Source organism: Alosa alosa, chromosome 7 (assembly GCF_017589495.1).
Source record: "Alosa alosa isolate M-15738 ecotype Scorff River chromosome 7, AALO_Geno_1.1, whole genome shotgun sequence".
Taxonomy (NCBI): Eukaryota; Metazoa; Chordata; class Actinopteri; order Clupeiformes; family Clupeidae; genus Alosa; species Alosa alosa.
This window is the reverse complement of record NC_063195.1, coordinates 19,050,074-19,074,409: the sequence shown is the minus strand read 5'-3', so window position 1 is coordinate 19,074,409 and position 24,336 is coordinate 19,050,074. Positions and strand designations below refer to the sequence as shown.

Here is a 24,336-nt window from a genome sequence, read left to right as displayed (position 1 = left end):
ACCTCATGCTCTGTGTCCCTCCTCCTCCTCCTCTTGCTGTTGTCTCTGCTGATGTGCGTTTTCTGACAGATTATCACAGTCTGTGAAGACAACAGGACTAAGCACTGACTTCTTCCTCCTGTCACACAAGCTTCCAACAGGTATGGCCTTTATGTGCTTTAGATCAATAGCTAGAGGACACACACCTGATAACTTATTATTTAGAGAATGTATTATTTAATTATGCCAAAAAGAGAGAGTGTGTGTGTATGTGTGTGTGTGTGCATGATAGAGCTTTATAGCCAGTGATTTTTTCCTCTGTGGTCTGTGTGTGTGTGTGTGTGTGAAGACACTTTGGTACCTGTTTGTTAATGCAGCAGGCAGGTGACTTGCTCTATCTGCTCCTTAAGGCCCCATTGCGTGTGTTATTATTGGTCAGCAGCCCAGGCAACCTGTCTGTCAGGAGTTCATTAGTCGCTGAGCTTGTGTGAAAATGTATGTGCTTTATGCTTAGTCTTAACCCTTAGAACCCTAAGCTGTTTTTAGGGCATTTTCACTACCTTTATTCATAAGGATTTATTCTGGTCATTGTAAGTGCCACACACACATATTATATATTGTTTTTTTCAGCAGAGTCTAGGCTATCCAGATCTGCCATCATTTCATGATTAGTACTAGCATTGATTTTTAAAGAATTAAAATATAAACATCATATTATAAAAAATCTTATATTTTGACCTGTATCTCACCACAGCAAGCTCATAGCTCTACATGCATTTCATGTGTGTGTAGGGCAGACTGTCCTGAAACGGGCAATATAATTGCCATGTTGGAGGGATACTCTGGGGCTGAGCAATTTACAGAAATATGTGGCGTGTGATTTACGGAAATAAATGCCATTTTTTATTTAGCGATGAAAAATGACCATTCTGCGCTCCATATCTGTGACACGAACTGATCTGACCTGACTTGACCCAAGTTTGCCTGTTAGCATGTGTGACTATGGTGTATGCACTCATGATGATTCTCAATTTTTTACTGCATTGCCATGAACAAAGTAAAGGCAAAAAAGGTGTTTCTTTGTTGAACAAATTGGGATGCAATGTGAGCCTTGAATTGGATGCCATGCAGGAATTTGCTAGGATCTCAAAACCGGATTATGAACATGTTTTGCCATAGAGAAACACACGATAGCATTGGATTATAAACATGCTTTGCCACAAAAACAGACAAAAACGTGGGGTAAGTCCAGCTATATGAAGTTATTATTTTGCTGTCACTTCGTCTGTTTTATAACCCAGAAGGATGTATTTGGCATCAAATGATAGCTCTGTGTCTCCTCTTTCATCTGACATATCCGATCACGGGTCCGCGAGTAATTCAAACGAGAGTAATGGGTGTGCAGCGTTGGTTTGTGTACATGACGTTAATATTTTGCAGTCACTTCGTCTGTTTTTATAAGCCAGAAAGATCGATATCCATGATACCAATGGATAGCCCTGTTTCTCTTCTTTCATCTGATATGCTTGCCATATCTATGCGATCACGGGTTCGCGAGTAATTCAAACGAAAGTAATGGGTGCGCAGGTGAACGCAGAGAAGTATAGACTGTAAATATGATGCCATTTTATTTAATTTCATGATTTGTTTTTATTTTCATACTTGGTCGTACAGACAAGTGCGTAGTCTCTTTGGAAAGCCCCATTTCTTCTCTGTCATAAAATAAAGGTTTTATCTCGTTGTGATGAACAGTCGCGGAGCAATATAACAGAGAAGAAAGGGTGTGTTCTTCTCTGTCATAAAATAAAGGTTTTATCTCGTTGTGATGAACAGTCGCGGAGCAATATAACAGAGAAGAAAGGGTGCGTTTTTTTGACGCACTTTGCGTCAATCGGGTTCTAAGGGTTAATCACCTGACATAAGGTGAGGCAGGTATGCACTCTTGTGTCATGTATAAAAATAGTCAATAGCTTTGCACAAGCTTTGAGTAGCGTCGCTCAGCTAACAACCCATACAGATGTTTGCACATACACACATACACACACACACACATACACACACAGAGACATATAAACCCCCATATACACACACTTTCTCTCTCACACACAGACACACAGATTTTAGTGTTCTATTTAATTTAACAAACCTTGTGCAAACAAGAACTCAAACACAGACACACACACATTTCTTTCCAATGAGAAGGAGGGACGCCGGTGCAGCTCAGATGTCTTCTTAATTTTCAATTTATTTAGTACAAGGTGCAAAACATACGACTAACGTTTCGATGTAGTCACATCTTCATCAGAGTTCTTTCCAATGTTTTGTGAGCAAAGCTGCCCATCCCTGTTAACACCTAGTGTGGTGGCGAAATGTTAAAAAGTTCCCTTTATGTCATATATGTACAAGGAGAAGCAAATATGCACTTGTGTTACATGTAAACAGTGAATAGTTTAGCAAAGTTTTCCATTGGCAAACAACTAATTTTCCTTAGGAACACATACAGATGTTATCTCTCTTTAAAATTCAAATTCAATGTTGCCTTATATTAGCATGACTGTATGGGAACAGTGTTGTTACATACCATTGTTACATACAGCATAACACACAAGAACATAAGGCCATAGAAGGTAAACAAAAACAAAACACATAAGAAGGGGTGGGGGGTACCTCTGTGTGCGGTGGGCATACAAAATCTAGAATTCTCTCTCTCTCTCTCTCTCTCTCTTTCTTCCTCTGTCCCACACACACACACACACACACACACACACACACACACACACACACACACACAGGTATAATGACAAACAAGCAAACACACACACACACACACAAACACACACAGAGACAACATATGAACACACACAAAATATGTTTTGACGAGGTATCAGAAAGAAAGATCCCAGGAGACATCCAGTGTTATTTATTGTGCACTAATTATAACGCTGCTGTGCCTATGTGACAAAGGTGACAAGTCAATCACCTGAATGTGCACATACAGTAGGCCTACACCTACTTTTCTTGAAAAACAAGAAAGACTTGACTTTAAAAAAAAAAAAAGTACTCCCTGTGAAATGTTTTCTCTTCGCTAAAGCACATCCATTCTTTTGTCTTGTGGAGCCCTTTTCTCATTGTTACTCATTCACTGTGGGTGTTTGATATGCACTGATGTTTTGTTTCTTTTTTTGGACCAAAGGTAGAAGATACATTATTCTGGCTTTTCTGCCTTGATCATTTTGGTCGCAGCTGTAAAAAAGCTTCACAAATTCACATATGTATTGCTATTAATAATGAATTTTCTTCAACCTAAACTCAGTTATCCCATAATGATAAAAAATGACAAACATATTGCAGACATATTTGCACCTTTGTTACACTTGAATGTGTTGAAAACAATACAACTTGCGTTGTTTTTAATACATCTCTGTGTCCAGATTGAGACAACACAGTTTGTGTCGTTTCCTTTTTTTATTTGTTGCACAATATGAAAATAACACAATAAAACACAATATGAAAATAACACAACTTGCGTTGAAAACAACACAACTTGCATTGTTTTTTTATCACATCCACACACGTCCAGATAGGGACAACACATTCGTTTTAAAAGTGTAGGAAGGAAAACAACTGAAGTATTACATTGGCATACGTTTTTTGACCCTTTACTCAGTCAGTGGAAGCATTGTTGGTAGCGATTACACCCTTTTCGTGTATGCTTGACGTGACAAGCTTAGGCACACCTGGATTTGGAGATTCGGATTTGGAGTTCTGCCCTCTAAAGGTTTTTCTATTGAGGATGCAGGATGTCCAGTTGGATGTGTTGGTTGTCCATTCTCCTGTCCCTCTGCTGATATTCAAATGGGGTCAAGTCAGGCCTCTGGTTTGGCCATTCAAGTCCATTCAGAGTTCTCCCTAAGGCAACTCTGTGTTGTCTCGGTTGAGTAATTAGGGTCATTGTCCTATGGAAAGTAAGCATTCAGCCTTGGCTGAGGTCTTAAGCCCATTTAATGTATTATCAAGGGAAAAAAACTGATGTATCACATTGGCATAAATATTCTGAACATTTAGTTCAGTAGAAGCATCGTTGACAGCAACGTTGTCCATATCTACAGTACTGATATTTAAGTGGGTTCAGGTCAGGGCTAGTTGGTGGATGTCCAGTTTCATGTCATGTCTCTACCAATATTTAAATGAGTTCATATCATGGCTCTGGCTTGGTTATTCAAATACATTCACAACACAACTCTGCGTTGTGTTGGTTGTGTACTAGGTTCATTGTCCTGTTCTAAGTGAACATTCATCCTGGGCTGGGGTCTTAAGCACATGGATCAGTCTTTCCTTCGGGGTATCTCTGTACTTGGTGCCATTCATGTGAACTTAAAACATGTAAGCATGAGGCTGCAACAATTTCAAATGTGACAATGAAGGAAATACTTTCTGATGGCGCTGTACAGTGCTGGAGAGTTTTGACACTTTCTGAGGCCTCCTAACATTTTTTGTGTGTTTTGGTGACATTCTGTGTTTTTGTTTACATGTTGTATTTTTCTTGTGTTTGTGTTTGCATTCCTGTTGACCAGTGAAATCGTTCCGACCCCATGAGAGGGTCTTCCGTGTCACAATGAGAGCCCCCTGTGTGTTCCTACTGCTTTACTCGGCCTTATCAGGTCCAGGTGAGTCTCAGGTGCACTCAGGTCCACCATTTGGTCTTGATTGGGATCTTGATTGTGAGGGCTTTAAATGGCAAGGGTGGTATCTGAAGCATGTGCTTTTCCTTTAATGAGAGTGCTTCTCCTTTAATGTCAAACAACAACAACAAAAACAACAACACCAAGCTTTTCAAGGCTCCCCAGAGCACTTTACTCACTGACCACCACCAATGTGTAGCTCTCACCTGGACTGATAGGGCAGCCATTATGCTCACCACATATCAGCAAGTTAACTCATAGTAGCTGGTAAACCTCCTACTAAAAGAATCAGCTTGCTTTGTTTCACTAGGTGAATGGAGCCATAGGGCTCTGCTATTAGGAGGTTTACTGCTTCCTCTGGGTTAACTAACCCAGGCTTGCCATTAAACCATGAAATACACCACAGGCCTATACAACCCAAACATGGGTGATGTGGATTTACTTCACTGTCCAGCACATTTACATTTTAGAGATAAGGATTGTATAAAATGTTTATAACATGAACATGTTCGAGTAGCTGCGACATGTCTTTAAGAGCACACAAAATGCTCATTATCAGTATTACGTATGTAATACTGTATTTGAGAATGGATTCAATGTTATGCTAAAAGTTTGCATCCCCTACTTTACAATGACAAAAGGTGTACAACAAAGAATTTCTTTTGAAATTTGATTTTTTTTTATTGTCATTGAAAAGGTAATGTATACATGGTTAGTCTTTACTTATATTCCTTCATCAAAGTAACATAAAAGGCTAAAACATGTTTAAAAAAATTGCAGAAGTTTGCATTCCCATTTACAAAATGTTCAATAGCTTTGTATACAACCTAGGGTCCGCTGTGTCTTTGTGCAGAATGTAAGTAAGTAAGTAAAGTAAATTTAATTTATAGAGCACATTTAAAACAGTTTCCACTCACCAAAGGCTGCACAGATGATATGGCTAAAAACTAAAAAAAAAAAAAATTGCAAAATATAAAAGGCAAGCACAGAGAGAAGCAAGACAAATACAGAAATACAATAGACAAATAGACAGCCCTAAACAAATAAATAGCAACAGTACAGAAAACACTTGAATGTGCACCCTCTTAGAACCCTCTCAGGTGTACTTTGAGCCCAACTTTCTGGGCCTATGTCTGGATCCTGTCTGGATCAAAGTCAAACCATTTGATTATAATTTGCACATTTAACAAAACAGAGGAAATGCAAAATGTCACAGTGTAGCCACTGTACACGTGAGATATACAAAACCTGAATTTGAATGCTGGTCAACATCAAATGACATAAATACAACAGAACTGTCACGGTGAATACATGGATACATACAGCAGGGCAAGCCGGTTCAGTAGATTACGGTGAATACATGGATACATACAGCAGGGCAAGCCGGTTCAGTAGATTACGGTGAATACATGGATACATACAGCAGGGCAAGCCGGTTCAGTAGATTACGGTGAATACATGGATACATACAGCAGGGCAAGCCGGTTCAGTAGATTACGGTGAATACATGGATACATACAGCAGGGCAAGCCGGTTCAGTAGATTACGGTGAATACATGGATACATACAGCAGGGCAAGCCGGTTCAGTAGATTACGGTGAATACATGGATACATACAGCAGGGCAAGCGGTTCAGTAGATTACGGTGAATACATGGATACATACAGCAGGGCAAGCGGTTCAGTAGATTACGGTGAATACATGGATACATACAGCAGGGCAAGCCGGTTCAGTAGATTACGGTGAATACATGGATACATACAGCAGGGCAAGCCGGTTCAGTAGATTACGGTGAATACATGGATACATACAGCAGGGCAAGCCGGTTCAGTAGATTACGGTGAATACATGGATACATACAGCAGGGCAAGCCGGTTCAGTAGATTACGGTGAATACATGGATACATACAGCAGGGCAAGCCGGTTCAGTAGATTACGGTGAATACATGGATACATACAGCAGGGCAAGCCGGTTCAGTAGATTACGGTGAATACATGGATACATACAGCAGGGCAAGCGGTTCAGTAGATTACGGTGAATACATGGATACATACAGCAGGGCAAGCGGTTCAGTAGATTACGGTGAATACATGGATACATACAGCAGGGCAAGCGGTTCAGTAGATTACGGTGAATACATGGATACATACAGCAGGGCAAGCCGGTTCAGTAGATTACGGTGAATACATGGATACATACAGCAGGGCAAGCCGGTTCAGTAGATTACGGTGAATACATGGATACATACAGCAGGGCAAGCCGGTTCCGTAGATTACAGACAAATGAAGAGTTACGAAACACTATATCCACCATTTTAATGATTTTTTTTTACATTTTTTTTCAAGTAATTTCAGTAGAACTGTTATTGGGTATTGCTATTAGGTTCATTTTTACTCAATGAAAACAACACATATGCAATTTGACTGATATTACCTGAAATACACAATTAAATAGCATGAGTTTTTAATGTCTTTAGAAATGGAGATATAGCGTTCTGGAACCAAACTCTTCAAATATGCCAGGGAGAACTAAACACTGAGAGGGATCAAAAGCTGATCAGAGGGTACACAAGAGACTGGACAAGGATAAATACACAGTATTACAGAACATTATGCAAGGGGATGCAAACTTTTTCACTGGTATAATAGGCCTTATGCACGAAAGGCTCTTAATCTAATAAGCTAGCTAATTTATTTCCGGTGGAGCGTTAGCATGTTCTGTTATATTCTGCTCTTTACATGTTCACTCCGACACTGAATACATTGTTTGGCCAATAATAAACATTTTAAAGTTGTGCACCCTAATGCATGTGCAATGCATGTGCACCCTATTGTGTTATCCAGGGGGCTGACGTTCCTGAGAGTCATTGTTCCATGACATTTCACCATGGAACATGTACCATGGAGTCTGTAAATTAGTAAAGTTAAATAAATATAAAAAATAATGTAGTACACAGCATCTATTGATTATTTCATGACAATTGTCCTACTATCTACTGCAATACATACTGTAAGTACATTATACATGCATATTACTGAAAAAACTTCTCCTTTCTCCTTTGAAGGTGTTTCATGGGTAGAAGCACAAAAGTAAGTAATTTTAGTCACTCAGAAATATCTTATAATTAATATACATGCAAGTGTAAAATGTGTTTCTGACTGAGTATAAAGGGTAGAAAGTTGAAAGTTCTATACATATGAAAGACTATACATATGTCCTATCATGGCATATTCTCCTCATTCTCCTCATTATATACAGACCATGCCATGGTCTGTGTTAGATGGCTTTCTCTTTGGTTAGAACCTCTAAGGGATACTGATGTTTGCCAAAGGTTTGCCACCTCAAGGCAAATCACATCATGACATTCTAATTGCATTTATTTGATTGATTATTATTTTTGCCCTCATTTAGTCTTCTTGGTCTTTGTTGAAAGGCTCTCCACCATGAAATGCATGTTTATGCATCACTTCACTAATTCCACTCTCTCTCACACACACTCTCTCTCTCTCTCTCTCTCACACACACACACAGTGACACCTGCAACGCCAGCGGCAGCCTTGCACAGCAGCAATGTGGCCATGTGAGTTTGATGTAATCTGGAAAATATGTCAGCCACCTTGCCTGTGCATCCACCACTCCTTGAGTGTGTTTATATTATAAATGTAATACCGGTATATAATGTAACAATAAAACAGAAGCACAGTTACTATGAATAACTGAATAACAGATCAGCCAGATATCACACATTGTTGACCAGGATCTCTCGTTGACGTTCCTCTGTGCTCCCCCTCAGGGTTCCGAGTCCACCTCCAAGTTCCTGCAGTGTGCAGGGGTTCCGTCTGGGCCTCTTGCTGGACCCCACCACGTCCAGAACCTTGTGAACCTAATGGATGCTGCACTGGATGTCTACTCTTTCATGGTAAGTCTGTCTATCTATCTATCTATCTATCTATCTATCTATCTATCTATCTATCTATTACACTCTGTATTTGGGCTTTGTCCTACACATTTACAAAACACTGACTTATATAAACTGCTCCCTCTTACCCCCCGTCTGCTCCCTCTTACCCCCGTCTGCTCCCTCTTACCCCTGTCTGCTCCCTCTTACCCCCGTCTGCTCCCTCTTACCCCCTGTCTGCTCCCTCTTACCACCCGTCTGCTCCCTCTTACCACCCGTCTGCTCCTTCTTACCCCCTGTCTGCTCCTTCTTACCCCCCTGTCTGCTGCTTCTTACTCCCTGTCTGCTCCCTCTTACTCCCTGTCTTACCCCGTCTGCTCCTTCTTACCCCCGTCTGCTCCCTCTTACCCCCGTCTGCTCCTTCTTACCCCTGTCTGCTCCCTCTTACCCCCTGCAGAGGTCCACTCTGAGCCAGGGCCCTGCGCTAGAGGTGTCGGGTGGGATCCAGCTGACCCCCGAGGGCCTGGTGAGCGACGCGGACGTGCTGAAGGTGTGGCTGGAGGTGAAGATGAAGCCCCTCCTCTCCTCCGTCTCCCGCCAGTTCCTCCGTTGCCTCGGCAACAAGAACCTCAGCTGCGAGGCCTACCACACTGTGTACGTGTTGTTGCTGTTGTTGTTGTTTTCACACACTCGCCGAAATCTTGTTTGACTCTTTATTTGATCGCTTTGTTTCAGTATGAGCATAAATGACCAGCAAACACCCTCTATAAAAGTAGCTGTAACTACTCACCTATTGCTCTAATATTTGGGGTATCTCCACAATACAGTTTAATTTTGAACCATAAAAACAAAATGAACAAAATGAACCATATAAACCATATAAGGCAGAATTTATGAATTGTATGAATTTTACTAAAGGTGTTGACAGCCCTAGAGAGTTGACAGAACAGCCCTAGAGCTGTGACATCTGCTGGTGTGCATGGGAAATTGCATGTCATATCCAATTCATAACCTCCTAGTAAACAGAGTAGTAAGAATGTACCAGTGACACTTGAGCAATGAACATTTCTGCATAAGAAATGGATGTAACCTGTTTTCAGGCAGATGTAGCTATGTCCCAAGCATGTTCTATCCATCGCTTAATAAGTAATAAAACAAATAGGATCGAGGTTTTGAGTGATACTTGAACAACTTACATACCGGTATGTCCAAAAGAGATTTATCAAACATATTTTTGGATATGTGGAGGAATATCGCCCGTATCTGATAATCACTCTGCCATCTTCTATCTGCACACGCGTTCTTGCTCTGCAGGGTTAGTGAGATGAGCGAGCACTTCTCTGGAATGGACCCTGTACGGCAGAACTGGATCTACATGTTTTTCATGTACCCCTTCCTGTCTGATAACAGAACAGCGGGTAAACACACACACACACACACACACACACACACACACACACACACACACACACACAGATACACCACAAACACACGCACAAACACACACATACTGATTTAATCATACAATGATTAAAAACTGTTTAAACATCATTGATGATAAAAAAAAATCAACTTTGCTTTCTTCTGCAAACAACTCATTTTACGTGCACAAATTGTAGTCCAACATCTAAGAATATATGATACATTTAAAAAAAAACACCCTGTCTTATAACACATGCATGAGTTTGATAGAATAAATAATGTCCATTAGTGACCTTTACTGCCCTGTGGTCTCTTCCCTGCGTGTCCTCTATGTCACTTCCCAGGATGCATGCACCTGAGCAACGGCACTGAGGACTGGCTGATGAAGAACTTTGGGTCATTCTCTGTCATGGCAACCATGAAAGATCTCTCATCGCTCAACATGGTCTTCAGTGGGGTGAGTCGTTAAGGCCAGAGCAATACACTTGGATTAGCAGAGTCATACACTGTGATACAAATACATTGCAATCCAAATGTGTAAGAACTGTGAAATACTTATACTGCTAAGGAGGACAGTATATGCATACAAGAGTACAAAACAACAGTAAAAACATTGTGAAAATTATAAAAACATTGTGAAAATAGTATTTCTCTACTATAAAACTAAGAATTGACTACTCCTACATACCACTAACGTAAAACCACCCCCCTCCACACACACACACACACACACACACACACACACAACACACACACACACACACACCCCTCCACACCCCTCCACACACACACACACACACACACACACACACACACACACACACACACCCTCCACTCCCACACACACACACACACACACACACCTGTAGTTGGACGTGCTCCACTTGCTGACTCCAGAGCAGAGGGCGGAGCTGCTCCTGCAGCCGGAGGTGGTGGGGCTGGACGAGGGCGTCCTCACCCTGGTATTCGACAGCCTGCTGGACCCCCTGCTGCCGGCCCGACCTCCGACCTCACCTACCTCCGCTCCTCGCCCTGACCCGACTGGCTACACGCGCGACTACACGACCTCACCTGGGCCTCACCACACCCAGCACTATACCACCCCTTACAGGGACCCAGCCAGAGAGGTGTGTGTGTGTGTGTGTGTGTGTGTGTGTGTGTGTGTGTGTGTGTGTCTGTGCATGTGTTTGTGTGTGTTGTAGCGGTTAGCTATGCCTGCCTATTTAAATGATAATAATATAATAATTAAATAGTAACTGGTGGGTTTTTTTTGGCGTAGACTGGTGGCAGTTGAGAGGTTCTGTTTGTGTTGGGATGTGACGCGATGACGTGAACCTGAGGGTAGGCCTGTCATTATTTGTATGAAGTCTGTGGCGAAGAGAGTGTGGGCCGATGGCGGATGAGTTGCGGCAAGATAGAAGTTTACTGAGAACGGGAAGGATCGTGTGGATTCTATTAGGATACTCTGGTGGATTATTCTAAACCCTGGGAGCGCTTTTGGACCCCGACACCCTTTCCCTAGAATTCAGCAGGGAGTACATTGGAGCTTTCTTGGACAAACAGCGCTGGATGCTTGGTTTGATCCAAACTTTTTCTGCTGTGACCGGTTTTCCTAAGCCTGTTTGTAGCCTCCAAAAACCCTTTCACCTGCCCTCCATACCTACCGCTGCCCCAATCCCATTTAAATTCTTTGTTACAGCAAACTATAGCCTACTTTTCCGTGGCGGCGCCCACACAACAAACGTCTCACTTCTTTCACCCCTGACTCCTTCAGTTGATATTTTGACTTTTGATTTCGTTTCATACATTTTCTTTCTTTTGATTAGACATCGTATGCTCTAGGAGAACGATTCACTTTGTGTTGTCGGCCTATGTTAAGACCGACGTTGTCGGAAAACTGGTAGCCTACATTTCTTTAATGTTCCTGAGCTCAATAGAGGGTTGTTGAAGCTGACTGCTATTTATATGTATGCTATTGTAAGAAAGTGGGTTAACGAACAACTGTGTATTGAACATTTTGAGTTTGGTTTGAAGGGAGTTTTTTTTATTGTTTGGGGCGATTCCTTTGTTCAACTGCGCCTTGACCGCGGCTTACCTACAGCTAGGCATGACGTTGTTAATATGCCACGGTCTGAAATACTGTTGAGAACTTGAACATTTCAATACATTCATTTTTCATTTAAAAGTTCAGAGTGAAACCGAGTCTCCTTCCCCACATACAAAAAATAAGCTGGCGTGACTGAAATGTCCGGGTTGTGTGTGTGTGTGTGTGTGTGTGTGCATGTGTGTGTGTGTGTGTGTGCATGTGTGTGTGTGTGTGTGTGTGTGTGTGTGTGTGCATGTGTGTGTGTGTGTGTGTGTGTGTGTGTGTGTGTGCATGTGTGTGTGTGTGTGTGTGGTAATGTGTGTGTGTGTGTGTGTGCATGTGTGTGTGTGTGTGTGCATGTGTGTGTGTGTGTGTGTGTGTGTGTGTGTGCATGTGTGTGTGCATGTGTGTGTGTGTGTGTGTGTGCATGTGTGTGTGTGCATGTGTGTGTGTGTGTGCGTGCGTGTGTGTGTGTGTGTGTGTGTGTGTGTGTGTGTGTGTAAGTACTTGGAGAGAACTGTTAATAATACAGTCAAGAAATAGCCTGGAGTGGCATTTTGATTTTTTACAGTAGCACTATATGGCTCTATAAAGCATTCTGCATACTGTAAAACTATAGTGACCCAGGGTTGCTACAATTGTGTATTGCTACAATTGCTACAATTGTGTATTGTGTATAGTCGTTGGCATGACTTTGTTTCTCTTCCGTATGTTATCACCAGGTGGCAAATGGATTCATGTCTGTCTTGACACCCATGGGAAGCTTTGCCAGGCACATGGTTTCCTTCACAAATCAGGTAACATAGAGTTTTGATCATAAAATAAATCACATGGGTCAGATACATTGCATTATACTGTGCTGTAATGACTAAACGTGTCAATGAATTTAAATAATGTATGCAATATACCGTCTTTTAATGATATATGCAAATATCCTGTTAACTGCACTATATATATAATTATATAATAATATATGGTATAAACTCCATCATGCCATATTCCACCATAGGAGTGCTGCTGACAGTATGTGTCTTTCTCTTCTCCTGTTCCCTCTCCAGCACTATCTCACCACTGTGAAGTGCCACTCTCATCCAGGCCATGCTCAACTGGACCTTGGCAGAACTGGCCGCTCCTTACAAGCAGAACAGCACCGCTCCGGACCAGGTGGACTTTGACCCGCTGGACGTGAACGACTGGTTCCAGCATGTTGTGGTCCGGTTCTGAGACGGTACCTGCCCCAAGACGAGATGGAGATCCCGCAGAACATCACTGTGGTGTTCCACAACCTGTTGTAAGCAATAGGAACTTATGGATAGCTAAATTTGTCTTAATTGAAACTTACCTTGCTGTCTGACAAGAAATGGCTTTGGTAGATGGCTTTATAGATTTAGTATAGATTTACATGTTGAACCTTTGATTATATTATATTGTATTAAAGGAGAAATCAGCCACTTTTCACATAGATCTCAGTTTTTCGAGGTCACCGAGTAGGCTACTGTCGGAAAAATCGAAAAAATCGGTTTTACCTAGTTCAAGTTGCTACTCCCAGCAGCTAGCACAGCCAGGCCGCTACAGCGCTACACTCTGGGGGCATGTACATGGGAGCTCACAGACATGCCCCCGGAGTGTAGTGCTGTAGCTGCCTGGCTATGTTAGCTGCTGGCTGTAGCAAGCTAGGTGCTAAGCGATTGTTTTCGCTTGGACAGGAACAGGAAAAGGATATCCTTTGAAATTTCAGTTCTTGAATTTTTGAGGATCTTTAAAGTTATCTATCTATCTTATATTATATTATATTATATTATATTATTGATATTTATATTAATATTCATGCTTGATTTTAACTGTTTCTTCAGCCACATCCAGACCGGTTTGGACCCAGACTCAGAGGAGACTGACTCTGATTCTGATATCTGCAGTGTGTCCATTGATGAGAGATCTTGTGCTGTAAGTCCTGTGTTGTTTTACGTTTTTTCATTTTGTGGGATTCGGTCAACTGTAAATATATTATATTTGACCTGTGTGTGTGTGTGTGTGTGTGTGTGTGTGTGTGTGTCTATAGTGTAGTGTGTATTGATTCAGAAAACCCTGTCATGACACAGTTCTGTAATTGTTCTTTGTGTGTGTGTGTGTGTGTGTGTGTGTGTGTGTGTGTGTGTGTGTGTGTGTGTAGCTCACCGATGCAGTGGAGGAGGTGGCTCGTGTCATGCACTGTGCAGCCAAGACCAACCTGAGTCTGACAGAGGAGACGCTGATGAGACTGGTGATGGAGCTCTCCGACAGCCTCAACTCACTCACCCAGGAACTCGCCCAAATGGTATGGCGCAAACAGCTTCTTCTCCTCTTCTTCCTCTGGCACTTTCTGTGGACTTATGTCTTTGCCTTGTTAAGACCACCAGGCTCGTTTGTGGTGATTTTAACATATGAGACCACACGTAGATAACCGTTAACAAATGTTTATTAAAGTAATAATGTAGGGCAAACGTAAACTACAGTCAGTGTCCATAAGATGGTGGTCAGGGTACAATGTAAAATGCATTCTCAAAATAAAGGCAACGCAGATTCTCCTGGAGAGAAGGGATTTTTCCGAACCCAGCCAGGTAGCCTCTTTATAGCTGGATCCCTGATCAGCTGACTAGCAGCTGACTAGCAACACCTGTGCACTGACTCCGCCCTGCAACACATAGAAAGAGAGACAGGCAAACAAACAGAGACCAACAGTATCATAACAGCCTTTACTTCCGGTTCACTTATGCCTACGTTGTTTACTTCCTCACTACAGTATTGTGTCCCTGCCTCCATGTCCTGTATACAGATGCCTGTCCCCTTTACTTCCTTCAACGTGTGTCTTTTCCTCTACTTCCTGTGTCCTAGCATTTGTTTTGTGGACTGTCAGTGACAATTGAGATCGGCATTTGAGGTTGATTTCAATACTGTGTCTCTGTTCACCCATGTGATATGAAACCCCTCACCCCCACCCTTAGTACTTCTGCTTCTTAGTAGTGGTTAGTGCTTCTGCTTCTTAGTAGTGCTTAGTGCTTCTGCTTCTTAGTAGTGGTTAGTGCTTCTGCTTCATAGTAGTGCTTAGTGCTTCTGCTTCTTATTAGTGCTTAGTGCTTCTGCTTCATAGTAGTGCTTAGTGCTTCTGCTTCATAGTAGTGCTTAGTGCTTCTGCTTTCTAGGCTGTCAATGTCACTTCTCCCGGCTCCTCCATTACTGTTCCTTCATTTGTCATCTACCTCACTTGGAATTCATGTTGGATGAAAGATGTTCCTTACCATTGCGGTACTTTAACTGATTCTCAATCTCATTGTTTACATTTCAGAACTTCAGCTCCCCTGACTCTCCATTCTTCGGAATCCTCGACCAGATCATCTCCGGTCCCCTGACGCAGGACAACCTCCATGACGTGTCCTTCATTAGGCTGTGGTTCCAGATCAAGCTGCGGCCTCTGTTGCCCTCACTCACCCCAGAGTACCTGTCCTGCCTCAGTGCCAAAGGATTCAGTTGTGAAACCTACCAAGCACTGTACGTTCATAACTTAATACTAACTATACACACCTCCACATTGAATTATGTTTCATAACACTTTTTTTATTGAGCACACAAGTATACAGCATTTTGTGTACAATACAGGTCAACTGTCAACTATGCCAGGGGAGATATACAAAATAATTATAATAAAAAGAAAGAAAGAAGGGCAATTCCATGCAAAGGTCATCCTTACCATGGAAAAAAAAGTTGTACATACGCAAATAGAACTGTTGTTAAAATCTTCATTTAGGTCTATATTTTATTGTTTGTAACTGATCTGATTGAATTTGATGGAGAAATACACTCTTTTTACATCATAAATATGGTGTGCAACCATACAGAAACAACATTTTTCACATGGTAATATTATACATATTTAAAAAGTGGATAAATGGACCCAAGGTTCAAACAAATTGTTATGGATGTGACGTTATGGATGTTACATAATGTGAATTTACAAGACTGGAGACTTTATTATACCTCAAAGCCGATAAAATGTCTGTTCTGGGGCATATCAATTTCAACGCATTTCACCTTAGTGTTTACAATTGACATTTCAAAGATTATTAGGTTGATTAAAACCACAGGGAGGCCTTGCTTAACCATTAGCAAAACAAACATAATATTAAAATACCTCCAGTGATTAGCCTAGCCATAGCCTATTTTCAAGTGGCCTAATAACGAAAATCTGAGCGATTATCTTCCTGTAACTGTCATACTGTTGTTGTACAGTAACTGGATTATCGTGTTAGCTGGTGAAGATGGCTGACTTTGCAGCTGGAGTCAACATAGCAACCTCCTTCTGTTGCAGATCTGTTCAGCCTGCCGTTCACTCAGTATTCAGAGGACAGAGGTTACATTAAAAGTTATGCAAATTAATTCACTGATACTAATTTTGCCCCCACTCTTAAGGCATTTTGTTTACCAATATGAGTGCAATTGTCACATCCATAACGCTGGAACTACCCAGAAATAGATTTACAATACATTTTCCCAATACAAGGTGAACTCAGGGTAAGTAAAATCAGCTATGTACCATGACAGTTTATTCCAATGTAGTTTAGTATAAGGGCATAACCAAAATAAATGTGAATAAATATGATTCCCACAAAAAGTACAGTTTACGTCAATATCTTTTTTTAAGCTTCCATAAGTAATCGTTTATTTATGTTTCATAACACACATAATTACACCGTGTCCTAACTGCATGTGATGACAGCGACCATTACTGACAAAACCAGTTTACTTGCATTGTTTTAATTTGTCCTAACTGAACGCAACGTGACACAGTACTGTGCAACGCGATGTGGTGCATTGTTTTGAGCAGGAGTTTTGTCATATGCTTAATTTCTATTTTCTTTGTGTCGCTCGGTTTGTTCTGCTATTTTTAGCAAATATGACACAATAGACCGACATACGGTATTTAAAGGCTACATGACAGTCGCTCGTTCACATGCATTTACACTGTAACTCTAGTCTCACAGTGAGATAATCCCAACACAAGTTTTAATAGAGAACAATGTTTTTGATGCATGATAATCCATAATACTGTCGCACTGTTATAGCAGAAGTGTAGTCTGTTACTCTGCTACTCAGAGACATGTAATGTCTGTATGTATGGATCTATATGTTATAAGCATGTATTATCTTACACTACAGCCTATCAGCATTAGAGACAGTCAGAGGCATGTAATCTTATTGCCTTGTCTTGTGTCTCAGTGTGAAGGCCCTGGGTGATCACATGTCTGACATGCATGAGAGGGGACCTGAGATGGTCCTTCAGCACTTCATCATTCCTTTCCTCTTCAACCCCAACCATACAGGTGGGCCACAGCACCATATCAGTGTTCAATGGCCACAAACACACATGTATAACTAATGCAGTCAATATTACTGATATTAACAATGTACAAACATGATATACTGCCTATATAAATGGAAATGATGAGTAGGATGGTAGGCTTTCTATTTACTAAAATGTATCTAAATACATTAATTTATTTAACCTATTCTCTTCATTTTTACATTTAGGCAACCTGTATGTTTCAATAACATGTAGCCCTACGCCAAATGAATGTTATGGTTATGAATTAATGTGTGCACTTTAATGGATTTATAGAATTTATGTTAATGTATTTACCCCCCTCCCTGGCTGTAGACCCTGGCTGCGTGAGATCGGTTGAGAACAGCACTGACTGGATGATGAAAAACTTGGGTGGCTTCGCTTCCCTGGCTACACTTGTGGACATGTACCAGCTCAACCCCGAGTTCTCTGCAGTAAGATCAGATTGTCAACACACTATCGGTTAATACCAAAGATTCTAGAACAGAGCGCTCTGTTCTAGAATCTTTGGTTCACACTCTGTTAATAATAATATGATCAAGGTAAAAGCTAAGGGTTGGATTTGATTAAGGTGATCTTCAGTAATTTATCAATAACACTTTTACATACAGTAATTTCCTGTGTATTAGCCACATTGTGTATAAGCCGCAGGGCAGTGTTTTATGCAAGTTAAAAGAACAAAACCATATTAATACCATATTAACTGCCCTTGTGTATTAATCTCATAGCTGAAGACATTTTGCAAAATCAATGTATAAGCAGCCGGCTGTACTGTTTGTACTGAATGTATACACTGTGTTTGTGTGTATACATAATGAATTATACTGAATTATAATGTACATACAAGGAAGCACAAAGAGGGATATTAAGAAAGGAATGCATGCATATATGTGTGTGTGAGTTTCTGTATCTCCCCCTGCCAAGTAGGACTATGTATTGCCAATATCTCCTTGCTCCTCGAATGTATTTCCTTATTGTCAACTCCTAACCGTCTCAATTGTAAAGCACTTTGGGTCAACTTGACTATATTGACTCGACTTGACTATATGAATGTGTTCATGAGTGTTTGCATTTATTTATTTCCCTTACAGATTGAAGTCCTGCCCTTGCTGTCCCCCAGACAGATGGCAGAGCTCATGGTCGTTCCCCTCCCAAGGCTGCCGCCGAAACGACAGGTGGTCGACCTCGTCTTCGACCACCTCTTGGGAGACCCCATTGGAAGGAACATGCCTGAAGTCCTGGAGCACCTTGTGCAATTCAGCCATGATGTAATGAACACTCATTCGATTTCTTACCTGGACGATATAGTGGTTTTTGCATATATGTAGATGATGTTTGCATGTTGCTTGCATGTACAGCTTAGCTTAGTCATTGTTTTGCTAGTCTGTGTTTACTTGTCTATTCATGCGTGTATTGATTGATTCATTTATAGATGGGAATGGACTGTGAGACCTACCAGAGCATGTAAGTGACTTTGTAAAGGTTCTTCTTCTCAGTCTCATCTTTTTTCTGTTCCCAATCAAGATTTTTAATTAAAAAAAAATCCAGTCCATTTTCTGTATGTTTAAAAACTAATTTTAAATATACTTAAGTATTGCTTTGATTTGTTGTTGTAGAGTGGAAAAGCTGTATGATGTGTTGTGGTCTGTGCCACGCATGATGGAACCACAGATCTGGGCAGCAATTCACAACATGAGACAACCTGCAGGTGAACGGACACACAGACACACACACACACACATACACAAACACAAAATATTATTTACATTGATATACTGTTATTGATTTCTTTTTCTCTCAGACTGTTCATTGCCTGTGTTCGACGTAAGTGTATCTTTATACCTTGATTTATATCTCTTGAAAATGAATATTTTTTTTTCATGTAGTTTGTAAGCTATGTTTTTATTATGTATCTTTTTGCATTCTTTGTTTTCTAATAGTGTCCTGTGATACACTTTAATGGTAAGTTGTTGAGATCTGCACTTTGACAAATACTCTAGCATTGGTTGACTTACATTTATTCGTTTGGCAGACACATTTATCCAGTTTATTTAGTTTACTAGAGGAAAGAAAACAATCAAACATGTCTATATCCATGGAACAAATTCAAACTATGTTGCATTCTCACTTTTGTAGGCCAGACGTAGTTGAGTGGATTAAATATATAATTAATTACACTGAAATGTAGTTTTACTTATAGATATTTAACAGTGGCCTGTCTTAAGAGTAAAGGGTGTGCTTGTCATTGTCAGCCAACTGATAGGCCTACATGTACTGAATACAGCATTGATAACATGATGTCTGCATCTGCTATTTCTTGACGTTTCTGTGTATCTCCAACAGAGAGCAGAATGTGTGCTGGAATTAACAGGTATTGTATTCTATAAAACTCATTAATATAATACTCTAAAATATTCAACTGACTAAAGACAAAATTAAATTGTGTGTTAGCTAATGTTTATTGACATGGCCCCAAATCTCTATTTGAATTTCATTTGTTGTCTTTTTCCTCTGAATGACATGCAGCTCTGAGCTGCAGCACCACCTGGAGGCTGGGCATGTATCCTGTGAATACACTCTAATGGAGTACGCCTGCTCAGAGGTAAGGCCCACTGAGGAGTTTTTCTTCACGCTATGCTATGTGTGTACTATCTCTACAGTATATGTTCTTTATCTGAATAGAGTGTATCTGAATAATGTCTGTATATTATTAGTCTGCTGCACTGTCTACACAGCTATACTATCTGTATTCACTTTAGTTAAGGTTTAAATTCTGTGTAATAGCAAGTAGTAGGCCTATGCTATCCTTGTTTAATGCGGCCTTACATATATTTGCAGTGATTCGCCTCCTAAATCTGTCTTACTCTGCACATTTGGATTCATTCTTAATCAAAAATAATGTTTATTCTTTTTATTAATTTCTTTGATCAAAAATAATGTTTATTCTTTTTATTAATTTCTTTGATCAAATGTTTATTGTCACTGGATGAGTAACTGGTGTGGTGATGATTTCATCAAACATTGCTAATAATTTGATATCTCTTCTTTTTCAGCTGAAAGGATTCTCTGCATATAACCTGACCCACCTCCTGATGTGCATGCTGGCCAGCAACATGACAGACTCCAAGGAGACCTGGAAGCTGCTCCTCACCAAGACATCTGCAGTTCTGGATGAAGCGCTCGCCATGTTCTTCAGCATGGCCTCCAACATGGTGAGCCTAATGTTTGTTTCTGTTGTAAAAACTGAATGTGGTTATAGATGGATACATTTCAAACTAGGCTATGCTCGGGGATGATAGCAACGTGTGGTCAAAACTGACTTATACAAAGACACACTTTAAACAGACACATTTTCTCGTATTGAGGTATTGCCCTATTGGCTCTTTTCCCATGTCCACCACCAGTCGCATCCTCTGATTGGTCAGTCTGTGTCCAATTTCCTGGACGTGCTGCGTGACATGCTACTGGACCAGTTCACCCCAGAGCTGTGGCAAGACGCTTCCTTCGTGGAGTTGCTGTTGAACAGGATCCACCCATTCTTGGCTGCCGCCTCTGGAGGTTTTCTCCACTGCCTCACCACCAAGAACCTCACCTGTGAAACCTTCCAGATCATGTAAGTTTAACATTCATGTGTACGATACAATGTAAAACAAAGTGATGTGTTGCAATACATTACAATGCTTTATATAACATGACAATATTTATGTTATACTTTACAACATTGGATAAAAGTAGGCCTTTCTGCTAAATTAATCAATGTAATGTAATGTACGATGTGTTATGGAAACACATGATATATTGACAGATCTTTGCTATTCTCCATCTCCACACATTTCCCCTGTTTTAGCATGTGATGGGTTGCACCAATGTGATCTTTAACAGGAAAAACATTTATCCCAAATTGCTTCTCTGTACGCTAACTGTGTGAGTAATCCTACATTGCCTTGACCTTTCAGACTGAGAGTGTTTGTGCAGCAGTTCCACTACATGGAGGAGCCTAGTAGGAGGATGGTGCTGGAGTCTTTCATCCTGCCCTACCTAAACAGCAACTCCTCAGGTAGCCCACTCACCACCATTTAGGTGTTATAGCGTTTAGCATTCCCACAGATTAGCATTCCCACAGATTGCCATTCTCATAATAGCATTCTTATCAACACTTTACCTACTGTATGTCATATGATGGTCTCTAACAGAAACATAGAGCTCTAAGAGAAGCAAAGAAAGAGCTTTAAGAGAAACATAGAGCTCTAATTTAAAGGATAGACAAAATGCTAAGTCAGGTAACATTTACATTTACAGTTAGTCGTTAAGATGACTTTAATCCAAAGCAACTTCCAATAATAAAGGTACGTTGCCACTAGAATATTGTAAGTGCAGTAAATGGAGCTGCCAGTATTCCTAAGAGAGGAGGTTCTCTCAGAAGAGTTGGGTCTTCAGGCGGTTTTTGAAGTGGGGTGTTCTGTATGTGGTATACTGTATATGACTGGCCTCTACTGCATGAACAGAAACATAATCCACACTTTTATCAATGAAGAATTCAGGAGAAGTGTATTCAGCGTAGGTGGGATCAATTACAACCTTATTGGCCTTTGAAACATCTAATCTAAACTCAATATACTCATGAAGACAGTCTGAGGGATAAAAGTACACACATGTACATATGTAGATGTCCGGGGCTGGTTGCACGCAAGTCTGTTGTTAGAATCCCTTTGTTAATTATCCCTTTTCAGTGCATCTATAGGTGACAGTTGATGAATGTCAGTCACTTCCAAATCCAAGGGACTTGTGTTGTACATCTCAGTTAGTGTATTTGTAGAATATGCAGTATTTGATATTTTGTGTGTTATTTGCTTTATTTTGTTATTTCATGGGTTCTTTAATGCTTCTCCTATCTCTCTCTCTCTCTCTCTCTCTCTCTCTCTCTCTCTCTCTCTCTCTCTCTCTCTCTCTCTCTCTCTCAGGACATGCTTGTGCCCTTAATGGCAGCTATTATTGGCTGCAAAACAACTTTGGGCCTTTCTCTGTCCTTGTGGAGCTAGAAGATCTATTTGAGCTCAACATGGCCTTTGATCCAGTATGTACATCTCTCTATTCAATAATCACTATCTTATACCAGTGTCTCTACATAGTAGATTAGAATCAATAATGGACATGATAATCCATTTAGTAGTGTGTATGCAATCATTTGAGAATGATATCCTGATTGTACATAGGACATACTGATGACTCTCTTGCATATCACTCTGTACTTCTCTGTCATTCTCTTTCTATCCTGCTCTCTCCCCCGCTTTCTGTCTTTTTCATTCTCTATGTTATTATTTTACTTTTCATCCCAACATACTCTCTCTCTCTCTCTCTCTCTGCAGCTGGAGGTGTTGGATCTTCTCAGTCCAATGCAGATGGCTGAGTTGATGGTTCTGCCTCTCCCTCATGCCCAAGGGAAAGATGAGGTCATCAGCAGAGTGCTGGATCACCTCCTAGAGTCACCTGTGGAGAGGAATCTTCAGGAAGTTCTTGGTCTCACCATCATCCTTGCCACACAGGTAAAAGGGAGTTTCATTACCAAAGCTAGGAATTCATATAGGTATACTTTTTTTTTAAATCTACTTTAGAAACTATTAGGTATTGCCAAACAGTTACTCATACTCGGTCCAGTCCCCTTCAAAGACTCTCACTTAACACACTTCTCTTTAACTTTCCTAGGATGAAGCACCTTGTGAGTTCTACCAGGCAATGTAAGTCCAATCAACATTTCACTTGATTTACCTTAAAGGGGAATTTTGGGGTACATGATAAGGAGTTTGAACATTCGTTGGTGAGCAAAAAAAAAAAAAACCCTAATCTGGTGCATTCTACCTCAAATAATTGCAATTGTCCCAGTTATCTTGTCATCCTGTGATGTGGTATTCCTCATATTGTTATTTTTGTTTATTTTTCCATTTGTTTTTGTTCTTCCTAAAAAAAATTTGTCTATGTTTATGAATTTATCATTTTTGTTTGTTTGTTTGTTTGTTTGTTTTTGTTCTTCCTATCCTTCGATGTGCGATGCTGTGTAGAATCCCAAGGCTGAGTGAGTCTGTGACATCAGTACCAGGAGTTCTGGAGCCCATCATCAGAGGAGCTGTGGAAGAGCTGCTCCAGCTCAGTCCACTAGGTGAGTAGCACACACACACACACACACACACACACACACACACACACACACACACACACACACACACACACACACACACACACACACACACACACACACACACACACACACACACACAGAGAGAGAGAGAGAGAGAGAGAATTTTTAAAAGTTTCATGTTCACATCTTCATCAACTCTTTCCTTTCTCGAGCAGATTGTGCTGTTTCTCTGCCTGCTCAGGTGAGATACTATTCTTTTAAGAGCAAGTCTGACTGTAAACATTTATATACGGATATTTTGATATCAATTTTAACGGTGAAAACATTTACATTTGACTTTTGTTTCGCTTCATGTTTAGTGTCCTACAACACCAGTTAATGGTAAGTTTCAGTATTGCCACGTTTTGTCCACTAACATTTTGAGAAAAGGCTGTTACATTAAACTGATTTGGATACTTCTTTTTTTGTATAGAAACCAGAATTTGTGAAGGTGTTAACAGGTAAGTTCAATTTATGTCATATGTAAAATAATAAGAAAAGTTGAACAGACGCAATAGAAACCTATAAAGGAGTGGAAACCAGCTGATCATATTTTATCGTGTCAACAGCACTGTCCTGCAGTCTCAACTGGCAGCTGGCCTGGTCCCCTGTAATGTCAGTCTGGAGCAGTATGCCTGTTCAGAGGTGAGACGGGATAAAGGTGTCCTGGGTAACTTTGATGTAAACAAGCATCTCTTTGGTCACATTCATAGAATGATGCA

At 40.6% G+C, this 24,336-nt stretch overlaps 1 protein-coding gene across 1 annotated transcript; it reads left to right on the top strand.

Moving 5' to 3' along the window:
• Positions 1-14: 14 nt before the first annotated feature.
• Positions 15-13,341, top strand: LOC125297681. Its single transcript, XM_048248119.1, has 11 exons — positions 15-140; positions 4,554-4,646; positions 7,727-7,751; positions 8,194-8,242; positions 8,456-8,581; positions 9,018-9,214; positions 9,875-9,978; positions 10,327-10,439; positions 10,852-11,109; positions 12,791-12,865; positions 13,127-13,341. The coding sequence occupies exons 2-11, from the start codon at positions 4,595-4,597 to the stop codon at positions 13,241-13,243; spliced, it is 1,116 nt and encodes a 371-aa protein (XP_048104076.1). The 5' UTR covers positions 15-140; positions 4,554-4,594; the 3' UTR covers positions 13,244-13,341.
• Positions 13,342-24,336: the final 10,995 nt, after the last annotated feature.